At 40.1% G+C, this 25,936-nt stretch overlaps 1 protein-coding gene across 1 annotated transcript in view; it reads right to left on the bottom strand.

Annotated features, from left to right (window-relative positions):
* LOC149138875 (protein EXECUTER 2, chloroplastic-like) overlaps nucleotides 1–25,936 on the bottom strand; it is a 186,420-nt gene that overhangs the window by 46,684 nt on the left and 113,800 nt on the right. The window contains exons 4-6 of the mRNA XM_089449804.1: nucleotides 15,226–15,332; nucleotides 15,058–15,139; nucleotides 14,285–14,923 (exon numbers count right to left, since the gene is read on the bottom strand). Of these exons, the coding sequence (XP_089305930.1) occupies nucleotides 14,285–14,923; nucleotides 15,058–15,139; nucleotides 15,226–15,332 (828 nt within the window). The remainder of the gene's footprint in view (nucleotides 1–14,284; nucleotides 14,924–15,057; nucleotides 15,140–15,225; nucleotides 15,333–25,936) is intronic.

Below are 25,936 nucleotides of genomic sequence, written 5' to 3'. Positions count from 1 at the left end.
ACATGAGTTCTAAAGAACCCAGAAACCGTTTGGTGAAATTCCACCCAGATTGTGTTTTATTAAAATAATTAAGATTTTAAATGGGGTTCCTAAGTCTAAACTTAGGGAAATTAAAATATTAATAGGTATTAATCAAAATATGGGTGAGAATGATCTAGAAGGAGGATCAAGTCATGTTCTAATCTTAGTCGTTGATTAGAGACTTAATATCGGCCATTGAAGAATCAACAGAAAAAGTATAAAATGGAGGCTTCAGGTTCATTTGGAAATACACACAGAGGGAGAGAATCGATTTGGAGTTTGATTTCTGGGGCTAGGAAGATGAGAAATTCAAACTAAGTGATCATTCTGCACTAGAGGGGCAGTGAGACTCTGGGAGAAGGACTTTCTGGGGAATACTGATAGAGAGGTGGAGAGAGCTTGGAGAGAGGCAGCATAGTAGCCGAGAAAATTGACGCAGAAAAGTTGCCGGTCAAGCAGATTCCAAAATTGTCGGAATTATTAGAACTGCTAGGAACTGTCGAAACAACTAGGAGAGCTGACGTAGAGGGCAGAGAAGGTGACGCAGGGTTGATGCAGAGCCAGCACATAAATAGCCGGGGTTAGCCAATCTTGTGTCGGATTAGCCAGAACTCTATCGGGTGAAGTTAGGTAAACCTCACTCATGTTCTTCGTCAGTATTTTCTCTATAAAGGATCGCTAGATGAGCATCCTAGTTTTGTATTCAGATATTTCTCCTGCATAATAATAAACCCTCAGAACTGTTGCACTGGTTTTCCTGCATTGGGCTTTTCCGGGGACTATTGTGTCCAAAAATAAGTGTGTCCTATGTATCTTGTTCTTTGCTCTGTTTTTTGTTTCATGAGATCAAATATTTAATTACTGTAGGCTACAGAAGTAATTTGCTTCAGTATTCAGAAGAATAACTTGGTTAATGTATGTTAACAATCAAGTAGTTGAAGTAGATTCAGATTAGATGCAGTAGGGGTTCCTTCGAGTATAGGAATTTTCACAAACTTCAATACTTTGATTTTGAAACAGAAAGAGTAGATACAATGCTGAGTAGTGAGGCCGAAGGCTGCACTTGGCAACAATTTGAATCCCCTTGAAGGGATTGTGCAGTCCTTGCCGGGAAGCAGATCCAAGGAAATCTCTCTCTTAGTGAGACGACAGAGGTACGATTTCCAGTTAGTAAGTTTGCAGAGGCAAAGGGAGTGACAAAGAGCCTCAGTGCAGTACTTGAAGGGTGCAATTTCTGCCAGGGCAAAAATCTGCTAGAAAAAAACGAAGACACGTAGAATGGGAATTTTCTCCTCAAAGAACTTTCCGCCAAAAAGTTCGAATTTCTCATTTGCTGAGCAGATGAGCAGTGCCAAGCAGTGACTAGAGGAGTTATTTCGACAGTTGGGTGAGATGGCATCGCATGGGCTCAGAGATCAAGACAGGTTTGGATGGAGCCTCCAACTATGTCATATGGAAAACAATAATCTTAGTTGTTCTGGAGGAATATGATCTCAAGGCAAACGTCAAAAGTGTTGTAGTTGTTCCTGCTGACAATGATCAAAAGAAGAAGTACAAGGCCGAGCAAGGGAAGGCAAAGAGGCTCATTCTCGATGGAGTTTGAGATCATGTGGTCTCACGCTTGCAGGGCAAGGATACAGCCCGAGAGATGTGGGAAGCCTTGTCTTCTCTGTATCAAGGATCATCCAAACAGTAGAAGATGTATTTGGAGCAGAAGTTGCAGTGGACTTTGATGCAGAAAGGAGAAGGGGTGAACCTCTATCTTCAGCATCTTCAGGACACTAGAGACCAGCTTGCTGCAGTGGGGTCCACTCCTCAGCCAACCGTGATGGTGAGGATAGCCCTGAATGGAGTCTCGGATGAATGGCAAGTTTTCATCCAAAGCATATTGGGCAGGGAAAAACCACCTTCATGGGAGGAGATGTGGGCGGCTCTTCAACAGGAGTTAAGGAGGGACCTAGTGAAAGGTCAACCTTAATGGCAGCAATGGGAGTGGCACAAAGACGAAGGAGGAGGAGGAAAACGCAGCTCTGGCATCGAAGGGACAGCAGAAGCCGAAGTGAAAGAAGATCATTTCGAAGGTGAAATGTTTCAGTTGTGGCGAGATGGGCCACTATGCATCCCATTATCCTTTGAAGAAAAAGGACAAGGATGAGAAACATGATCCTAAGGCTGCTTCAGCAAAGATTGATGAGGATGAGTTTTCCATGAATGCCCACGCATCTCTAGGAGGGAGATGGGGCAATATTGAGCTGTAGTCAGAAGGAATACATGTGGGCAGGATCCTTGAGGAGTCCACCTCTTGGATCAATTCCTTGCTACAGGAGCTCAAGATTCAGCAGTAGTGAGATGGACTTAGTGTCAGATGATGCAATGGAGTGTTTGGAGGATAGATGCAGTGGCTTGGGACTAGAAACTGATCAACACAGAGCAAGGTTGGCAACAGTGCATTTGGCACAGTGCAGGAGTCAATAGCAGCGCAGAAGATTCAGAGCGTCAGGACTGAGAATCAGTAGCAGTCAGATTCCAACATTCATTGTATTATGTTGAACACAGTAAAGTTCAGTTAATTTTGGATGTTTTTCAGTTGCTTCTCTCAGCAACTGAGTTGCAGTATGGATGCAGTGTAAGCAGTGACAGTGTTAGCAGCATAGCAAATGCAACGTTTGAGAGGGATTTGTAGTACAGATGCAACAGTGGCAGTGGCAGTGGCAGTGTCATGGGTAGCAGTACAGTAGCAGCAGCAGCACAGTGTTGGTGGCAGCAGCAGTGCAGAAAGGAGGTGCTTCAGAAACGAAGCAACAAGCAGGTGAACATTGTTGCTAGAGCACTTTCCTCGCTGAGAGGGAGTGCTATTTTTGGTAGCTTCAAAAGTGCTCTAGCCTTGAAAATTGGTGGAGAGGCTACAACACATGAGTTCTAAAGAACCCAGAAACCGTTTGGTGAAATTCCACCCAGATTGTATTTTATTAAAATAATTAATATTTTTAATGGGGTTCCTAAGTCTAAACTTAGGGAAATTAATTTATTAATAGCTATTAATCAAAATATGGGTGAGAATATTCTAGAAGGCGGATCAAGTCATGTTTTAATCTTAGCCATTGATTAGAGACTTAATCTCGGTCGTTGAAGACTCAACAGAAAAAAATATAAAATGGAGGCTTGGGGTTCATTTGGAAATACACATAGAGGGAGAGAATTGACCTGGAGTTTGATTTCTGGGGCTAGCAAGCTGAGAAATTCGAACTAAGTGATCATTCTGTGGTAGAGGGGTAGTGAGAATCTGGGAGAAGGACTTTCCAGAGAACACTGACAGAGACGCAGAGAGAGTTTGCAGAGAGACAGTGCCTTAGCCGAGAGAGCTGACGCATAAAAGTTCCCTGTCACGCAAAATCCAGAACTGTCGGAACTGCCGGGAACTGTCGTAACAGCCCAGAGAGCTGACGCAGAGGGTAAAGAAGGTGAAGCAGGGCTGACAGGACCAGTCTTTATGGATGGAAAGTCTATTATTCCCCACCCTTAAATCAGTCTAACGGTTGCACGAAGTGTATAATTACTATCTACTTTCTTTCTTTACTTTAGAGAGTTAGCAGAAAACCCTAATTCAATATACCTTTTGTATACTTACGGCCTTGTGACGAAGGTGGGGTGGGGCACAGAAATAGTTGGGGTTAGCCAGTCTTGTGTCGGATTAGCCGGAATTCTGCCAGGTGAAGTGAGGTAAAACTCACTCAAATTTTCTGCCATTATTTTCTTTATAAAAGATTTCTAGATGAGCATCCTAGATTTGTATTCAGAGATTTCTCCTACATAATAATAAACCTTCAGAACTGTTGCACCAGTTTTCCCGCATTGGGTTTTTCCAAGGACTATTGTGTCCAAAAATAAGTGTGTCATGTTGTACCTTAAGAAACCAATTTCTTGGCTGTGGAGAAATTGTGCTTAAGACATTAATGTTATTGTTTGTTGTCACTTATTTGTCACTTCATTGTTTGTTGTATTCTTAAATGAAGGACCTGGAAAACTTGGCCTTTAACCCTTAATACATATGTGACCGGAAAATCTCAGAATGCCATTTGTTGCTAGATATAAATGATGAATGAAGAAAGCTTTAAGGAGAAGTTAAAGATAATATGCTGCATAACACAGAACCTACTATCCGTCACTTAGAAGAATTATGAAAATGAGAACTGAATCATAGACAATACGCTGCTTGACATAGGAATTATTATCTGCGACCCTTGAAGAAGTTAAACATAATATGTTGCCTTACACAGAAACTATTATCTATAACTTAGAAAGGAAGATGAAAACTTCAAGTATAGGAGCACTCTTTTAAGGGATTTTAACTTTATCTACATAAGCAAATAAAGACCTGCAACTTCATTACTATGCTTGAAAGAAGAAAACATAAGATGACACATGACAGAAAAGTTACAAAATTATACCCAACAATTCATGGAAACGTCTGATTCTTTCATTAATCAACAGCTATATCAGGAGTACAGTGGCTTAGTCTCCAAGTTCTCCAAAATTCCAACCCCTTCTCTGTAAATTTTCCTCTTTTTATACATTGTGAAACAATTGCTGATCTCTGAAACTGTCAAACTACTAAAATTGTTTCTCTAACTATCTGAAGTAAGAATTATTACAAAATATTACACAGAGGGTAAAGACATCTCAAAGAACATAAAATAACAAAAAATAACTGAACATGACAATGACTGCTGGCTTTTCGGCTCTGTTAATCGGCTCTTGAATTCTTCTGTAGATGCTTTAATAATGATTAATCTGCTTTAACCATAATAAACAGTGTTTGACTTTGACTTGTGCATAAATCTGGGCTTACGCATGTATCGGGCGCGCTTTAATTGGCCAAAACGCAATTGAACCGCACTAATTACCTTCCTTTGAATTTGCCTCTAACACTGATTTTTCCCCTTTACACAGCGAAATCAACGCAACCTTTGATTATTATGGAACTCAAAAAGAATTAATTTTGCTTCATAAATCCATCGGATCCGCCCGTTCAATACTCCATTGACTTTGTATTGCAAATCGCAATCAGCTCCTTCAATTGATATATCAATATAAAACTTAACGATATGCAACATAACGAACGCTTCGGAAGAATTAAACATAATATATACCATATCGGTCCAGCCATCGCATATCACAATCGGCGAGACCATGACATATGCATTTGGCGCTTTACGAACTCGCCAGCATTATAAAACACAATATATCGTTTTTCAGGTCCGGCTGCTATCGCAAATCGCAAACGGCGGAACCCAACGCATATGCATAAGGCGCTTTGCGATACGGCGGACCCACCAACATTATAAAACGTAACATAAAGTTTTTCGGGTCCGGCCCATCACATATCGCAATCGGCATAGCCATATACACATATATAAAGTGTTATGCAATATCACGGGCCCGTCGGGGCTTTAAAACATAATATACATGTGTTTCGGGTCTGGCTATCGCGAATCACAATCGGCCAAAGCTGAGGTGCTATGTTATCACTGCCCACTATGATTTGCGATTGCGATTTAATCGCATCACTAACACACACACATATATATATTGGTTATGGCTACATATAACCATTTATATTATGATTTGATTTGATCCTTGGCTATACCAAGGCCGATTCTTTTATTCTTACTTGTTCCTTTAGCGATTTCCGATATACCATTATCACTTCTTCCTCTTGCTTTTATCTATTTTTTGAAATATTTTCAAGTGATTCTTGAATGAAAAATGAATACTACAGGTAACAAAAATGCATGTTACAACATGTCCTATGTCTCTTGTTCTTTGCTCTGTTTTTTGTTTCATGAGATCAAATATTTAATTAGTGTAGGCTGCAAAAGTAATTTGCTTCAGTATTCAGAAGAATAACTTGGTTAATGTATGTTAACAATCAAGTAGGTGAAGTAGATTCAGATTTGTTGCAGTAGGGGTTCCTTCGAGTATAGGAATTTTCACAACCTTCACTACTACTTGAGCAACCAAAGTATATATTCTCTCTCAAAAAAATTACATTAAATAATTGTTGAACAAGTTCGGCATGGTTGAATGCAATCCTTTAACTACTTCGATGGAACAAAATCTAAAAATCACATCAAAAAAAGTTAATGAATTTGAGGATGCAACCAAGTACAGATAACTTGTAGGAAGCATTATCTACCTCATCACTATCAGACCATATATTTCATTTGTTGTCGAAATTCCTTCCAAATTTATGCAAAAGCCTAGTGAAGGACATTGGTCTGGTATAAAAATAGTTCTAAAGTACTTGAAAGGAACTCAAGACTTTGTACTCAAATTCACAAGTGGATGACTTTAGCTTGATTGGATATTGAAATTTAGACTTTGACGGAGAGAAAGAAAATGGAGTATCTACTTTAGGCTATCTTATGAGCCTTGCATCGGGAGCTATCTCCTAAAGGTCATGCAAACAATTAGTTTCAATAGATTCCACAATAGAGGTTGAATATGTGGCAACTGCAGAAGAAACAAAGGAGATTGTGTGGCTCAAGAAAAGACTTGCAAGAGGAACAAGTGAATTCTACTCTTAGTTTGATTGACAATGTTGGAATTTCTAAGTCTAATTGTTAGAAATCCTTCATGTACTTTCTGATTTATTTCTGCCTACTTGTTCTGTTTAATTAACAAGTTATTTACCATGTAAATACTGATAATAAATACAAATACATGCTCAACACATTACAAATCATCAATTGAAGGAAAAACAAGCACACAAGTGACATCATGTTTTTGGACTAATGTCCTTGGAAAAACCCAATGCGAGAAAATCGGTGTAGCTATCAAAGGGCTTTATTATTAAGCAGTTTCAAAATACAATCTGGGTGCCAAACCGGCTCACCCAACAGAGAATGATCTCGGTAGTAGTACCTCACAGTCAGAGATAGATATTCCGACTAAAACCCAGCATGAACAATCCCACAACTCTCAACTCCAATCTGCCCCACGAAATCTCCAGCATCTACCTCTAGGAACTGCGTCAGCCTCTCTGGCCTAGCGTCACCCCAACTCGCCCTGCGTCAACCTCTGGAGGCACTGCATCAGCCTCTAGAGCCTCTGTGTCACCCACGCTAGCTCTCTTTAGCACTGCGCAGCTCCTGGTTGCCTCTGCATGGGCCCAGACTGGCTCTGCATGGCCTCTAGCTGGCTTTGCATCCCTCTCTCCCAGCTTTTGTGCTGATGCTCTCGGTACCCTCTCTACCTCTTTGCTTCTGTATTCACTACCCCTCGACTGCAACTCTGATCACTACTTGGATTTCCTCAGCAAGCCCTACCCCAGAAAATCGAATTCTTGATCAACTCGATGTGTTCTCCAAGTGACCCTCAAACCTCCTCTTATACTTTTCTCGTTGACAATTCAACGGCCAAGATTAAGTCCCTAATCAACGGCTAAGATTAACTCTGGCTTGATCCATGACTTTTGGACTCTTCTAGCACAGTTTTATATTAATTCACATTAATATTTTATTTTCCCTAAGTTTAGACTTAGGGACTCCATTAAAAATATTGATTATTTCAATATCTCCCAAACTATTTAGAATCTGCCCAAATCATTTATAAGTATTAGAGATCTCATGTGCTTTAGCCTCTCCACCAATTTTCGTGGCTAGATCACATCCGATGCTACCCCAAATCAACACTCCCTCTTAGCGAGGACTCTGCTCTAGTAATACTCCTCACCTTAATCATCCGACATCGGTCATTGTGCTGATTGTAGGCCTGCTACCCAACATCCTCAACACTGCTGCATCATGTACTGCTACCCATGGCCTTGCCACTGCATCTGTACAGCAACTACCTCTGCATCCGTGTTGCTACCCATGGCCCTGCCACTGCCACTACTACATCTACACTGTAATCCCTCTCATCATGTTGCATCGTGTTGCCCATAGCACTTCCACTGTTAACTGCTACACTGCAACTCAATTACTGAGAAGTAAGTAACTGATCTCCCAACTCTAACATCTCTGTCAGTTCTGCTACTCCTCTTCGGGGCTCCCGTAGCAAGCTATAATCCAAGAGGTGGGTACCTTGAGGATCCTGCTCCTCACCACCTATAGTCCGTCTGACTACAACTCGATGTCTCCCCACTTCCTCTCATGAGGTGCATGAGCACTCATGGCACAGTCATCATATGTCTCCACTTCTTTCTCCGACCTTACTAGCACAGCCTTGGTCTCAGAAGCTTCTCCCTTGCTCTTCTTCCTCGAACACTGGCTTGCATAATGACCCAGTTCCCCACAGTGGAAGCATTTGACCTTGGAGAGGTCCTTCTTCTTTCGTTTCTCCTGCTTTCCCTCAGATGCTAAGGCGGCATCCTTCTCTTCCTCCTTCTTGATTCTGACCCCCTTGCCGCTACTTTTTGCCTTGGTTAACCTTTTGATCTCTTCCTGACGAAGAGCCACCCACAGTTCCTCCCAATCTGGAAGGGTCAATCTGCCCAGTATGCTCTGCATAAATACCTCCCAGTCCTCTCAGACTGCGTTCAATGCGGTCCTCACCATTAATTCCTGATCCGGCGTGGCCCCTATGGAAGTTCGCTGATCCCGAATCTCCTTCAATCGACCGAGGAAGATGTTGATATGTTCTCCTTTCTACATCTAACATGACCGCAGCTGATTTTCTAGTAGCATCTTCCTTTGCACGGAAGTATGCTGATACAATTTCGTTAGGGCCTCCCACATTGCATTTGTCGTGTCCTTTTCAGCAATATGTGGTACTACATGGTCCTTGACCCCATCAAGGATGATGCTCTTGGCCCTCGCCATTGCCTCCTCGTACTTATCGTTCTTAGCCAGGTCAACTAGGATCGCTATCGTTTTCAAGGCAAAGTCCTTGAGACGATTCCTGTCTAGAATGGACAAGATCCTAGCCTTCCAAATTACGAAGTTTGAGGCTCCGTCCAGTCTGCCCTGATCTCTTACCCGTTCACTGCCATCTCGTTGCTCCTCTTTCGACTCTTTCGAGTCTCTCTACTTCCCTCCTGGAAGTTCTCATTGTGACTCCCTCTAAGCCTAAATTTCCCTCCTGGAAACCCCTCTGCCAATGTCGAGATGCCCCCACTCCGATCATTAGTGCAGCTGCACCACCGATCCACATTTCTTGGCTAGAAATCCTTGGTAGCAACTCCCTCCTCCTTGGTCTTGCCCTGTTAGGTACTGTTCTGACCATAGTACCCCACCAACTTCACTCCGCAAATTCTCCACGGCCTCCTATGCCCCGGAAAATTGAAGGTTAGAACCTCTAGACTATGCACAATCCTAGCACCAACAAAATCCGCACCTCCTGGCCATGGGCGTCAATCCTTCCTGACTGAGAAAGATGATCAGGGACTACGTAGGTCAGGTCTGCTCCTTTCTACCACTACTGTTGATCCTTCTCCCGGCTCAAACTTGATGATGCAGGCAATGTGTCAACCCTTCCTTGCTACTTTTTTGCTAGGAACAGCTTCTATCACTCGAGACAGTTGTTTTTGTTGCTGCTTCTCTGCTCGGCTGATGCCTTCAGTTATCCTGTGATCTACAACCACGCTCTGATAACATGTTGGAAATTCTAAGTCTAATTGTTAGAAATCCTTCATGTACTTTCTCATTTATTTCTGCCTACTTGTTTTGTTTAATTGACAAGTTATTTACCATGTAAATACTGAAAATAAATACAAGTACATGCACAACACATTACAAATCAACAACTGAAGGAAAATCAAGCACACAAGTGACACCGTTGTTTTTGGACTAATGACCCAGAAAAAACCCAATGCGGGAAAACTGGTGCAGCTATCTGAGGGTTTTATTATTAAGCAATTTTAGAATACAATCTGGGTGCCAAACTGGCTCACCCAACAGAGAATGATCTCGGCAATAGTATCTCACAGTCGGAGACAGGAATTCCAACTAAAACCCCGGATGAACAATCCCACACTCTCAGCTCCAATCTGCCCCACGAAATCTCCAACGTCTGCCTCTAGGGACTGTGTCATCCTCTCTGGCCCAGCGTCACTCCAACTCACCCTGCGTCAGCCTCTAGAGCCTCTGCGTCATCCACGCTAGCTCTCTCTGGTACTGCACAACTCCTGGCTGCCTCTGCGTGGGCCCTGATTAGCTCTGCGTGGCCTCTAGCTAGCTTTGCGTCCCTCTCTCCTGGCTTTTGTGTTGATGCTCCTAGTACCCTCTCTGCCTTTCTGCTTCTGTATTCACTGCCGCTCAGTTGCAATTCTGATCACTCCTTTGATTTCCTCAGCAAGCCCTACCCCAGAAAATCGAATTCTTGATCAATTCGGTGTGTTCTCCAAGTGACCCTCAAGCCTCTTCTTATACTTTTCTCGTTGACAATTCAACAGTCGAGATTAAGTCCCTAATCAATGGCTAAGATTAACTTTAGCTTGATCCATGACTTTTGGACCCTTCTAACACAGTTTTATATTAATTCACATTAATATTTTATTTTCCCTAAGTTATGACTTAGGGACTCCATTAAAAATATAAATTATTTTAATATCTCCCAAACTGTTTAGAATCTACCCAAACCATTTCTAGGTATTGGAGATCTCATGTGTTTTAGCCTCTCCACCAATTTTCGTGGTTAGAGCACATCCTATGCTACCCCAAATCAACAGACAATACTCTTGCAATCAAGTTTCCTAGGAATCCCACATTCCATGATCAAACCAAACACATCAACACAGTATTTTTTGATTCGATATCATGTAGAGGCCAAGACTATTCATCTAAGACCATGTTCCACAAATGAGCAAATTGCAAGTGTCTTCACGAAAGCACTTGGAAGAGAAAAGTTTGAAAATGTCAAAATGATGCTTCAGCGCACTAACACCCCTTTGAGTTAAGGGGGGAATGTGAGACACCTAAACCTTACAGATTTGGTGAATTATGTAAACATGTAAATATTAGAAATTTGAACCATTAGAATAGGAAGAGACATCGGAACTTGGAAGTTGAAACCAAAGGTCACTACATCTTTGTATTTCCATGTGTGCTTGATTAATGGCAAATCAACGAAGTGAGTTACCTCTTACATTGGTGGTGCGGAAAATGTGACCCTCATTCCTTTCGTTGGCAAGGTTTCACAACTGCCATATTAAAAAGGTTCCATGACAAAGAAGACAATGACCTATATAACAAATTCGTAAATCTTAAACAAAAAGGAAAAATAAATGAGTATACACACAATTTGGAAGTTCTACAACAAGACAAACCGTACTCATGGATGAGCAATTGCTAAAAATGTATATCTATGGGTTGAAGGATTACATCTATAGTGAAATAAAACTATGCAACCTTAAAAAATTTGACGATGCTAGACATGCAGCAAAACTACTTGAACAAAAAAGAAAATTCAATAGGCCATCATTCACTAGGGAAGATGAAAACCAACACTAGGACCTAGATAAGAAAAGGGTAAACAATTGCAGATATTGTGGAAACAAATGGTCGCCAAGGCACAAATGCAAATGTAAGAAATTATATACTTACAAAGCAGAGAAAGACCCAAATACATCTAGTAGTGAATCAGAGAGAAGGAAAACATTTGTAGTAACTCTGGAAGAAATTTGGTGGAAGAAATTGGACACGAGAACATAGATGCGAAGACATGTCATTACACTAGTATAAAATAGGGGACGTAAAGCAAGTAGAAGTACAAAAGCCAGATGATGAAATCACTGTAGCATAAAATCCAGATTCAAACCATCATGAAACACCACAAAAAGCATCACTAGCTTCAATCTGATGTGGCCAGCAAAACAGAAATAAAGAAAAAGAACAGCAATGAAAGATAATTACTCCAAACAACCAAATACAACCACTAACTGCAAAACATGATCCACCATACCTCAGAAAGGAGAGAATCCAGTTTCCAAGAAAAAGAAAAAAAAAACTATAGTTCCACCAACAACCATGACAGGGAAACCAAAACCTAAGACCCTAAAACTTAAAGGAGTCGTCAAAGATAGACATGTCATAATACTCGTAGAGTTTGGCAGTACACATAATTGTATCAACATTGTTGTTGCTAAACAACCTAACCTCTGTGTACATCACCAGGGAAATCGTTGTTACAGTTGCTAATGGGAAAAAGCCAAAAGGTCATGGAAGTAGGAAAATGTCATAAGGTTTCAAGTCAAATACAAGAATTGAAATTACAAACAGGACTCTAGACTTTACTGCTTAAAGAAATCAATATGGTGCTAGGTGCAGAATGTTTGTACAATTGGGAAGTTATACCACAAACCTTGAAGAACAGTTCATGGGGTTTAATTGGCAAGGTCAAAACTACAAATTATATGGTGTTGAAGGTTCCACTCTCAAAAAGAATCAATTACAATTAACAAAAAAGGGGCAAGAAACAGATAAACTTCATTCCACAGAAATGTGATCAACTAGAGAGAATCTGATTTATTATGCTTCAAGGACAAAGCATTACTTAAGAGGACAGCAATGTTATAAAAATAATAATAAATTAAATAATTAATGAAAAGTCAAAGCATACATACCCCTTTACTTTATGACCAGTCAATGCTATGAGTAGACTGTCACGAGGCTCATTGTAACATCATCATTCTTATCAATAAATATATTTATATATCTGCAGAATAATTGTCTCCTAAAATAAACAGTAACTGTTTATTTTACATTAATTTTCTAGAATCTAGAGAAGTAGGGCAATAACCAATAACATCTTTCAAGGAATTTGTAGAAAGGAATGAAAAAAAAAACATTTGAGTTCATCTGGATTTTGAATAAAAGCAAACCTAACTGCTGCTTTTGTTAATATGTTTTATTTACTGAGTTCAGCTTCAGACATCACTCAGCAAGGTTGCAGAGCAAAGGCCCACTCTCACAGCATGTCACTGAACGATCTGTACTAGTTATTTTTTGCTCTAGCATTACTGCAATCTAATATCACTTCTGCAAATCCCAAGTTTTATTTCTGCAATTTCTGTTGGTGTGATTAAATTACTTTTGTTTCTGCAATTTCAATTTCTGCTGGTGTGATTAGGTAGTTTCCTTTCTGCAAGTTTAATTTCAGTTTGTGTGTCTAGTTAGTTTTCCCTCTGCAATTTCATTTCTTGACTGGTGTGCATGGTTAATTTTATCCCTTTCTTTTTACTTCTGCGGCAAAGCACTGAAGGGTTTCATCAGCATCATTTAGTTTAAAAGTTTACATACAAACATAGGACTTCAATTGAAAATAACAAAAGAACCTCCAAAACAATTAAATTGAAAATAAAAGCCCAAGAACTGAAAGCTCTGTAAAATGCACATATAGTTTAGGTGTTTTGAAAGACTGCAATCCTTGGTTGATAATTAAAGCACACTGCAGGTTATCTTGGATACACTAATCCCAGACATTTCTGAGGTTGTCAAAGCCAAAATACAAAATACTAACTATATTTAAAGTGCAAGCAAATGGCTCAACCAGTGGTCACCAATGTTCCTAGGCATTCGCCATCTTCTGTGGCAGCAGGTGCCCAATTCAAACCCCCCTGGTTTAGGCACACTAGTCTACACTGATGGTTTTACTAAGAATACCATGCACGTAAGTGGGAAAGTGTCCCTTGGATTTGCCCACGAGTTTTTCATTGAGAAAAAAAACTAGATTTAAAAATTCAATAGGAACAGGTCTCAAAAAATGTAAAGCTTATTTGTTCATCCTTTCATTCATTTGATAGCCTAAACTAATTTCTTGACTATAATCTCCCTAGGATAGGCCTTGATATCAGTTCAATTCTCTCAAAGCTGTGTTAATGCACCATAATATAAAATCTGAACTTACAATCCTGAGTCATTTTGATGGTAGAATGTTCTAGCGCATTACCAACTTTGTGAATATTAAAGATATCACTATTTCATCAAAAAGGAGCTGTACGTATAAGAGTGATTGTCTTCCATAAAATCACAGTAGTACTTAACTATTGAGTCATGGTGGTCTGACACTGTCTTCATACATAGTACACGCAACTAGAATCAGTTGTCAAGAACTTAAATGAAATACGCATCCTTTCAATTGGTGTACTAAGCCACAGCACAGAAGTTCAGAAGACTATATAAAATTCTCTTGAGAGCATGCTTTCTTTTGAAACTAACAGAATCTTGCACCACAGTTAGGTAAAATGCCGAAAAAACACATTATGCTAATGACTGGTATGTGTCTCCAATTATATTGAACGAAAGATTAAGATGCAAAGTCTCACCTTTACAGAAACCCTTTTCATGAACCAGGGGACCTTTGGAACACCAGCAGACATGGGATCTGTCAATGTCTGTTTTGTAACTGTTGCAACTTTCCAAGCAGGTGTCATTTGCTTTCCTCTTACTGATTGTTGAGAGCCATCATCCTTAATGTGAAAACAAAATGAATCACGACCCCTTCTCTCTATTTTGGCTGGCACGCGTACAGGAAGGCTTGGAGGTGCATCTTCAGCAATACTCTGTAAAAGAGTACCAATGGCAACTTTTGCAGCAGCAATTTTAATAAGCTGCATAAAATCACTATTTCCTCTTACAGTTGCTTTATCATTATGTAGATCACCTCCAGTTTTATCTTCACCAGTAGTTTCATCATCCTTCTCTTTATTGACATCCTGGATTAACTGCTCAAAAACCCCTGAGATTATATCTGTGTTTGCCTGTTCTGGAGTCACAACTTTCAACACCTTGAATTTTAGGCCAGGCATCCCAGCTTTAAGAAATTTAAGAACTCGTCTCAATCCCTCATCTCCCACATCTGCATCATCATTTTTCTCTGTGTCAGTGTCTGAGTCTTCAGTAGCTTTAGGTGATACTGAAAAGGAAGCATCTGCAGATTGTCCGTTCCGCTGCAAGTAGACCACCTGAAAACATATCACAAGTTACATCTTCTTTCAGTGGTGCATAAAAGAGTAAGACCACATACGTTCTTTCACTACACTATATGACTGGACACAGCAGTTCACTAATTTGATACCATCTCTTTGCCTAGAGTTACCTGCTCCCTGTATTTCTGATCACTTTCTTTTGTTATGAAAATTTCAAACAAAGGAATGCCTGGTGCTCCTGCAGCCAGCTGCCTGGTTAAGAGCAACAAAAAGCTCAATAACTCCAAGTTTCATTAAAAATCTATGCATTTACAAATTATCGCCCATGCAAGAAGTACCTTGCATTGTAACTCTTGGCAACAAATCTCCCATGTTGAGAACCAATATGGACGATTCTGCCATATGGATCATTTGCACCCTCTGCCAAACCAGCCCACCATCCAACCTGCAGAGACAGAAAAAAAATCCGACCTACAAATTTTAGGAATACAATCAACGTATGGTTATCATCTGCTATACAAACATCTTTTTCCACAGAGAAAAAAATATGTATATGCTACTGCCTCTGAACTTTTTATGGGATTTTGCAATTACAGGATTTTGAAAACCACTGTCCAGTGTCTACGAGAGATCTTTCATTGAATTGGTTTACCACGGAGTTCAAACAAGAGAACAAAAATAATACGAAGAACGCCAAGAGAAAGTTAAAAAAACATTAAATAATTTCAGAGTTACCTGTGTATCAAATGCAATCAATTTTTCTTGGTCAGTTTTACTCTCAATGAAGTAACTGTATGAGGAAGACAACATCAAAACCTTTTAAGAGAAAAAGGTTCATTTCGGATGCAAAGAAGATTACTCTGTCATTTGACACTCTTGCAGTCTCAATCACTCTAATGAAGAAACAAAGTTTGGATACAGGATTCAAGGATCTGAAATACTATAGAAATGGTCCACAGATTTACAGAAGCACATTAGAACCAAAGAAACATAGAAACATACATATTCCACAGCAGAATTAGACAGCCAATTAAGTCAAGGACCACAGCATATTATTAATCAATGTAAATTAGAAAAGATGAATGCTTTGAGCATTTAAGTCCATATTAAAGTAGAATATGTCAGTAGTTGTTAGAAAGATAGCAGTGCCTCTTAGAAACTGCATTGCAAAAGCAGCCTTCCTGTAGACAACTCAAGCATTGGAGAGAGAGCCATAAGAATCTGACACTTCGCTTGCAACTTATCTATCTGTTTCTCAGTCTACTACTTCTTTGACACTTTTGAATTGAAAAACAGAATTGCAAATCCTGGCTGACTTCATCATCCTACTGGTATACATTGAACAAGACAGATCAGAATGGTGGTAAGAGGAGAAAGGTCCTAGGGACAACAGCAATAGACAAACTAATGAAATTTTAATACTGCTAAAAATGAAAGACCGAAAATTAGGTCCTGAGGAAAAAATTGCATGGCCAAAAAACACCAAAGAATGAATTTATGACTTGAGATATATGTTTCCAGAGGATGTGTCCCCAGCCTCAGGATCGTGTCCATATGTCTCCACCTTATGGCAAAATTTCTCCCTGTTCTGGAAGACACTTTCCACATCCCAGGTGTTGAAAGGCATGCACAACAAAATATGAGCAACATCCAGGGTGCTAAACAATCCAACAAGCTAATTGTTTGGCCTAATCCCATTCCCCATGTTATTCACATTTTTATGGTCGAATCTCTGTCCTACACAATGTTGCATGACTCATACTCGTATAAGACTCGGTGAGGCATCGACTCGTCTACTTGTATAAGACTCAAGAACAACCCTTATAAGACTCGTCAAAATACAAGAAAAAACTTAAAATGTGGTAAATTTTAGGCACAAAAAAGAAACTAATGACAATTCCAATCCTTATAAGTTATAAAAACCACAATATATGCAATAATTCATAACATCATCTCATGTCTATAGAAGTACAACATAACATATTCAATTTTTGTAAGCAAAACATTTAGATACTGAATAAGAAAAGGACTCATGATTCCATAATTAAAATAAAAAATGTCAGCAAGTTCAAAATTCAAATACATATGTCATAAATCATAAATGATTGTCTCATAACAATCTTGTGTCTCATCACTCACAAACGACTACGCCTACAATAAGCCCTCGCGGAGCTAAGTGCTAACATTAGAAGGTTGAAGCAACTGTGAGTTTGGAGTCTCTATTTGAGATGGCAAACTAGAGAGATCCTTAGTCTCTTCATCAAGCCAACTCAAATCAGGGGCCTCCTCCTCCACAACCAAATCAGACTCTAAATCAATAGTATCCAATAAAATTGGATCTGTATCCTTTGGTTGCACTTGTTTTGTCAGTATTCGAAGGTTGTAGTAGATGAAAACCAACTTCTCCAACCTCTCATGCTCCAACCGGTTTCTCTTTTTGTTGTGGATGTGCTCAAACACTGGCCAATTGCGCTCACAAGAAGAAGCACTACAAGGTTGACTCGAAACTCTGATGATGAATTCTTGTAATTGTGGTGCCTTAGTGCCACAATCTATCCACCAATGAGCTATAAAAAAATAACAACAAAGATTATTAGTTTGTAATGCCAAACATATAAAAGAGAACTCGCAAAATTACAAGCTAAGTTCTAACAATTTGCACTTACAAGGCATTCTCTTGTTCTTGAGATGTTGGCTTGAGCTGAATCCAAACATGCCAGATGCTTCCTTGTACATATCTCATTGTAAGTTGATTTTGTCCTGAATATCAACATCCAGGAACATTTTCTCAATGCATATCATGACACCTCTCATCACCTCGGGATCTCTTTGAATGCTAGACCCCTCATTATAGAATAAGCTGGGATTGAGATATGCTCCTGCTGCATGCAATGGTGAATGTAGTTGCCTGTCCCACCTGGGATCAATAATTTGCCGTATAGGGATATATATTTAGATTCATTTCCCTTCTAAAAAGTCTTGATGGCCTCTTTGGCCCTGTCCATGCCCTCATAAATATATTCCATTGCAGGTTTCTCTCCATCCATCAATCTCAAGACTTTCACAAGGGACTCACTGAAGCTGACAATCTCAATCACTTTGTCCCACAAACTATCAGCAAAGACAAATGTTTTCACAGACATTGCTTCCGGTTTTGTGCTATCTTACCAGAATACCCATTGTTGGCTACAAACATTCTTCTCAAAGCTTGGTACTCATACAAAAATCTCAATCACTTTGTCCCACAAACTATCAGCAAAGATAGATGTTTTCACAGACATTTCTCCCGGTTTTGTGCTATCTTTCCAGAATACCCATTGTTGGCTACAAAACGTTCTTCTCAAAGCTTGGTACTCATACAAAAGGCTTTGGAGGGAAAGAAAGTTTGTAGCAAACCGTGTGATCGTTAGGCGACTAAGCTCACCCTGTGTGAATTCCCTCATAAGATTCAACACCCAAGCATGATTATAAATATACTTGGTAATATGCCTGCATTCTTGCACAATGTCTTGCACCCACTCCAACTTCCAAATGTCCTCTAGCATCAAAGCTATGCAATGGGCAACGCATGGAGTCCAAAAAATGGCGGGATATTTGGCACAAAGCAACCTTCCAACTACCACAGAATTTGTTTCATTGTAAATGATTACTTGGACAACATTTGCAATCCCAACTTCCTCCACCACATCAGCCAACAATGAAAAAATCAAATGCGCATCTTTTACATTTGCAGAAGCATCAATGGATTTTAGGAACATGGTTCCTTTAGGGCAAGCTACAACAAAATTTATTATTGTTCTACCCCTCTCATCTGTTCACCCATCAGACATAAGTGTACAACCTGTAAATTTCCATGAGCTTTTAATGCTCTCCAATTGTTCCTTGACACACTCAAGCTCCTCATCTAGCTCTTTCCCCCTAAGTGCATTGTAAGTTGGGGCTTTGTATCCAGGGCCAGCACATGCAATGGCATCCACCATGGACTGATAAAAATAAGACTTTGCATAGTTGAATGAAAGACTGTTATGGTACCAAAACTGTTGGAATTTCTAAGTCTAACTATTAGAAATCCTTCTTGTACTTTCTTATTTATTTCTTCCTACTTGTTCTGTTAATTAATAAATACTGAAAATAAATACAATTACAGTCTCAACACATACAAATCATCAACTGAAGGAAAAACAAGCACACAAGTGACACCGTTATTTTTGGACTAATGTCCCCAGAAAAAACCCAATGTAGCAAAACAGGTGCAGCTATCTGATGGTTTTATTATTAAGCAGTTTCAGAATACAATCTGGGTGCCAGAAATGGCTCACCCAACAGAGAATGCCCTCGGCAGTAGTACCTCTCAGTCAGAGACAGATATCAGCCCCAATCTGCCCCACTAAATCTCCCAGCGTCAGCCTCTCTGGCCCAGCGTTAGCGCAACTAGCCCAACGTCACCCTCTGGAGGCTCTGCAACAGCCTCTAGAGCCTCTTCGTCTCCCACGCTCGCTCTTTCTGGCACTGCGCAGCTCCTAGCTGGCTCTACGTCAACCCTCTCCTGACTTCTGCATTGATGCTCTCAGTACCTTCTCTGCCTCTCTGCTTCTGTATTCACTGCCCCTCAGCTACAACTCAAATCACTCCTTCGATTTCCTCAACAAGCCCTGCCCCAGCAAATCGAATTCTTGATCAACTCGGTGCGTTCTCCAAGTGACCCTCAAGCCTCCTCTTATACTTTTCTCGTTGACATTTCAATGGCCGAGATTAAGTCCCTAATCAATGGCTAAGATTAGATTTGGCTTGATCCACGACTTTTGGAACCTTCTAACCCAATTTTATATTAATACCCATTAATATTTTATTTTCCCTAAGTTTAAACTTAGGGACTCCATTAAAAATATTAATTATTTTAATATCTCCCAAACTAGTTAGATTCTGCCCAAACCATTTCTGAGTATTGCAGATCTCATGTGCTTTAGCCTCTCCACCAATTTTCGTGGCTAGAGCACATCCGATGCTACCCCAAATCAACAAAAAGCTCCTCACTGCCATATCTGCTTCCTTCCTCTTCTTATCATTGAAATGTCCAAAGTTGGTTTGAGATCCTGGAGTTGTACGAGGACTGAAGAAAGAAGAGGTTATACTCTTGTTTGGCATAGAAGTTGAAGAGGAGTTACCAATACCTGGACTTTGAAACTGTGTTTCACTCTGAGGTGAAGATCTACCTATCCCAACAATCTCATCCTTCATTCTTTCCCTCTTAGAACTTGCTTCTTTAATGGCTTCCAAAGCAGCTACCATTTCAGTAGTGACTTCATCAAGGCAACTTTGACAACATCCCACACCATGCCCAGGAATTCTGGCTAGGTGGTATTTCAGCCTGTTTATGCCTGCATACATTGTGGCATTGCAATAATTGCACTTGATATTGTGGTCATTACCGGGAATGATTTGTTGACCATGTGCCCATGCCGAATCACGAGACTGTCTAAAACCCTTTGGTGGCATGGTAACAAAATATGGAAGAAAAATAAATAAATTTTTATTTTTATTTTTATTTTAAATTTTTTTAATTTGCACATTTTTTTGGTTGTGTGGCTAAGAAACTCAGCCACATAGCGGCCCTGTGTGGTTGAGTTTCTCACCCACACAGCTCATTCCCACCCTGTGTGGTTGAGTTTCTCACCCACAAGCATTCCCAATCAAAAAAAAAATTGTGAACAAAAAAAAAAAAAAATTACAAAAATAAATACATGGAAAACATTCTAACTAGGTTCATGAAGCCTACCTGAAGCTTAGTCTGATCCGATGAAGTCTCCTTTATCCTCCTCCAACAGCGCCTTCATGCTCCTTTAGCTTCACTCTCACTCACACAAATTAGCCAAACACTCAAATGACAAGTGAATTAGAAATAGAAGGGAGAGAGGTGCTTATAAAGTTTTTTTTTCCCTCGAATTTCCCTTTTCCTCCACCTCATTTCCAAAAAAGAAAAAAAAATAAAAATAAATGAATTTTTGGACAGTTTGGGGGTTTCGTTGGCCCGAAGGGTCTTATAGGGGTCCGATGGGAGTCTTATAGGCTACCCGCGGGTCTTAAAAGGGTAAACGAGTCTTGTACAAAACCCATCGGGTAAGGGTAAAGACCACAGGTTTGATGAGGTTCACCCGTCCTCCCTTATGACCCTTTCTAACCCGCTAGTTTTATAAGGGTGGTGCTTCACTAGTCCTACATTGTTTGGAAAACAGGGTATTCCATACAAGATGAACAACTTCAATAACCACTCACACATCCAGATCAAAGATCGTAACACTAGTGCTTTTATGTGGTAAAAACCCTTTAAGAGGGAAACGGTCCATTTCCCCAGCTAACATGGCCACCTGAGGCAATTTTATTAATGTAAAACAAAACAAAAAGATACACTAGTAAGTTCTCACAATAAATCATCAGCCATGATCTTCCATGCTCTTTTAATAGAGATCATGTACCAACTAGGTGTTAATCCACAGATAAATAGCCATTAGTATCGAGGAGAATATGAACCATCATGATCAGATCACTCTATGTCTAGATCATATCATGCCCATTGGATCACAATACAACTAATGCATACTAGAAAAACACACTTCTACCTAATAGACACATTACACCAAGTTGAATTTAACTAACTGCTGTGTGTCTAAATACCCTAACATCCATGCCCGTAATGATTTCAGCTATGATTTGCATTTTCCATACCATGTGATTGTTTGATACCTAATCCTTAGGGAATGAGGAAATTTGTAAATAGATGTAGAAGAATGTGAAGAGTAATAGGTGGATAGAAGAATCATTCAGATCATGGAAGATGAAACCAAGCATCATTCTCTTCGTACAAAGTATAGCTCAACTTAATGAAATGAACACACAACCGTGGAGTTATTCCTCAGCCTGACAGTGGTATCAGAGCTGGTTCATGTAATTCCATGATTCCCTCCCAATGTGCAGAAAACACCTCCCTGTTTGGTGTCAGATCTCATGTATATCCTGTCTCTGTTTGGTGTACAAAAATGCCCCTTGTTAGACTTGGCTTAGTGTGTTTTTTTTCCTCCTGCCACTAGCAAATATGTCCCTCCTTTCTTTGCCTGGTACTAATTCTGCTTGTAAGTTTTCCCTGTCACCCATTTCCTTTACTTGGTATTCGACTCAGCCTGATTCTCAACCAGAAACCCTCACAGGCTCTCTCTCTTCTCTCGAAGCTCGTCCTCGGTCTCTCCATTCTCAACCTATCCAAGCTTGTTTCTCTTTGGCTCCTTGTATATCAGTCTCCCACTACCATGACTCTATATATCACACCCTTGCTTCCAAAGTCTCAAATTTGTTGGTGCATCGAATGTGTTTGCTTCTTCTTACACAGAATTCCCACCCGCCATCCATTTGAAGTGGTCTAATTGTTGTATAAACTGGACTGCAGTCAGTTTATTTGCTGGGTCATAGATCTGTTCATATACAAGCCTTTTCCATTGTTAGAATTGTCAGTGGTTGCTCAGTGCTATTTCTTCTCTGCATGGCAGGCTCCTCCACTCATGGATTATAGGCTTTTGGTTAGGCAGTCCTCCTCTAGACAATAGTGTGACCTACACTATCTTATAATCAATGTCGCAGCCTCCTTAATATGCCCAATTCACATAGGCATTTGGTCCTTTGAATGCTTAAATCATATCTGAAACCTGAGGAGCAGTCAACAAGTCAAGGAAGAATACCACACTCTATGTGCATTGAAGATTGGAAGAACAAGCCCATTTCAGGTTTGGCGGCATCTATTTGCAGTTCTTATTGTTGAATTGTGTTGTCATTGATGCCAAAATTGGTCGTTGAACGCTCTTAATATTTGTCTAGGGATTGGAAGCTCCAATGGTCAAGAAACCCTGAAAGGAAGAGGAGCAAGCAAGCCCCTGCAGTATGGTTATGGTGTTCCACTTTTGATGAAGATTTGGATGAGAAGATAAGTGATTTTGCAAGTGAGACCATCATTAGCTGATTGTCCTCGTTGTACCGTTTCCAACGGTAGGTGCCACACCCCATAACTCCTCATGGTTGAGGAGATATGCTCCTTCAAAGATGAAACCCCAAAGTCATGGTCAATGTACCCAAAGTGATTGAAAAGGCAGCATTATGTGCGATGACAGTATTGGCATTATTTTGGCAATATATGTGTGTGTGTGTGTGTGTGTGCAAGCATGCGAGTGCTATGAGATGGACATTTATGTGGCCCAAAATTGATTGCCATGTCAGCCCCTCAAAAAGAGAATCTCACACAAACTTGCCATGTCAGCCCCTCAAAAAGAGAATCTCACACAAACTTGTTCATAAAACAAAGTCAGGTCGGCTCCTCTTAAATTTGGCCTATTGGAATCAAATTTGAAAAAGGCATGATGGCTCCTCTTAAAGCAACTCAGCTCCATGAGTTGAGGCCATGTCGGCCCCTCTAGAAGCCTCCTCCATCACCATGTATATGGCTCAGATTTCTCCATGAGATGCATTATTCTACACTTATCTTTTGATTATCTAAAGCTGTGGACTTATCATATGTTCAGAAGCAGAGGTTGAAAATCAAGTTTTGGTTTGATCAATCGAGTGCAGTGACAACCTCGTAATTTGAAGTCTGCGGCATGACTTGTTTGATATAATTATTCACAGTCAACCCAGGGCCGATTATGATCAAGAAGCTTCTTTCTTTCTGGTTCTGTTCTGGCACAGGTTTGTAAATGTGAAGTATGATCTCAAACGAATGAACAAATTCTGAATTTAGCCAAAGTGTTTTGTGCTATGGATTTCTGCAACGTTCAATGATCTATTCATTTAACCTTGGTTAAGGTTTGGTTATATATGTGTGTGTGTGTGTAACAAGTCCAGGTGGTGGTGTATTAGCCAAAGCAATTATAACCTGGAATTTTGTAATCGCTTGCTATTTCCTAGCATGTAAAAGTCCTTCAATATTCACACAAAGAACAACGGTGAAAACAGAGATAAATTTAAGAATGCATGCACAGTGAAAAGTGAATTGTGTTTTTGCAGAGGACCGTGACTCTCTCGATGGAACCATGTTGCTCGATGAATATAAGGTATGATTGGCCCTGAAGTCTTGGATGATTTTGTTGACAGGAATTTTCCTTGGTTTCGTTTTTCTTGAGATCTAGTTTGGGTTCAATCAAGTAGACGTTGTTCTAGCCCAAAGCTCTGGTAATCTGTCATATGATCAAGGGCTCTATAATCACGTGGAAGGACTCATTCATGCCGCATCATTTGCAAATCCCACGACACAGTTTTTGTCGTTCTAGGTCATTGGTATGTTCTAGCTTCGTTTGAATTGTGTATAGTCATATGCACAGTCAAACATCAAGGCCTAGGCCATCAATTTGTTAATCAATGACTGGGCGAGCTAAGATAGATGTGCCACGTCACCAAATTTACGACAGTTACATTGATTCGACAACAAAACAAGAGCGAAACCATAATATCATAAGATTCATTAGGCTACAAAATTGGTAGTGCATGTAAATGGTCTATTTTCGGTTGCAGGTTCAATTCTGTTGTGTGATTGGTCTAGTTATTTTTATATACACTGCAAATTTGTAGCACATTTAACAATCGCCAGTGGGCCTTTTGTAGCACCAGCACCAGAATCTGAACAATATGTAGAAGCGCCCCTAGAATGTGATGATTTGTAGAAGGTTAGTTTAAAATAAAGTTTTATTTGGTTTTTATGGGTTATTAGGCACCATACTTCTCCAGATTCGATTTGGAAGAAGCGTCACAATCAAGGCTCCATAGTGAACAGTCTCAGAGACATGAGAAGTCTTGGTGTTGTGCTTTAACGATCAAATTCTTTATTATAAGGTGTAAAGGCTTATGAGAGGGTTGTTGTGAGAGCTTGACATTCTATTAGGGTTTGACATAAGCATATTATTGTACTATTGAGCAGATTTGTTTGTATGCAGAGGATCTTTTGAAATTGAATACTTTGTTGTATTGCAGATGTCATTATTGTAAGAAAGAATTGATTGTTCACTTGTCTTTGATGATTAAAGCAGTGGTTAGGGTTTGTTGAGCAAGCGCTATTCATATAGATGTTGATGCCATTAGGTTTTTTATAGTGGAATGTGTTGAGCGGAATTGTCGATCCAAAGCTTTTATTGCAGAAAGGAAGTTGGCCTAGTGTCTTATGACTGTCTTCTAAGGCAGAAGTTCAGACAGCTTAAGGCTGGGCATAGGACAGATTTGTGGCACATTGGCTTCTGCATGTGCCCAAGACCTAGCAGTGACTTGATTTCATAGTATTGACAGCAGTGACAGTAGTGGCATGGATAGCAACATTATGATGATGTTATGACACTATAGTGACCAAACAGAAATAGTGACAGCAATGGCATTTAAGCAGTATTGTGACAATGATATGACAAGCGCAGAGGCAATACAACAGTATTATTGATAGCAATGGTTGAGCAGTATATTCAGTGTAATATATGTTATTCTTTTATCTTCTGTCTTCAGGGTGGTAGGGTAGTGCAAGGCAAAGATTGGAGCCTAAGAACACTTCAGGGTGGCAGGGTGGTGCTAGGGCAAGTTGGCGCTTGCAGGTTGTTGGAGCATCCTTCTAGTTGGAGCTGGTAAATCAGGGTATTGGAGCATCCTTTCAGTTGATAAAACTTGGGAGTTGGAGCATCCTTCCAGTTGGAGCTGGTAAATCAGGGTGTTGGAGCATCCTTTCAATTGGAGATGATAAAAATAGGGGGTTGGAGCCTCGTTCCAGTTGGAGTTGGTAAATCAAGGTGTTGGAGCATCCTTTCAGTTGGAGCTAATAAAACCAGGGGGTTGGAGCTAGTAAATCAGGGGGTTGGAGCATCCTTTCAATTGGAGTTAATAAATCAAGAGCTGGTAAATCAGGGTATTGGAGCATCCTTTCAGTTGATAAAACTTGGGAGTTGGAGCATCCTTCCAGTTGGAGCTGGTAAATCAGGGTGTTGGAGCATCCTTTCAATTGGAGATGATGAAAATAGGGGGTTGGAGCCTCGTTCCAGTTGG

The sequence above is a fragment of the Pinus tabuliformis genome, chromosome X (assembly GCF_031772625.1).
Source record: "Pinus tabuliformis cultivar Carrire ecotype Pingquan chromosome X, CPIR1, whole genome shotgun sequence".
NCBI classification, from domain to species: Eukaryota; Viridiplantae; Streptophyta; class Pinopsida; order Pinales; family Pinaceae; genus Pinus; species Pinus tabuliformis.
Note: the sequence above shows the minus strand (reverse complement) of the source record. Positions and strands in the feature narration are given on the sequence as shown.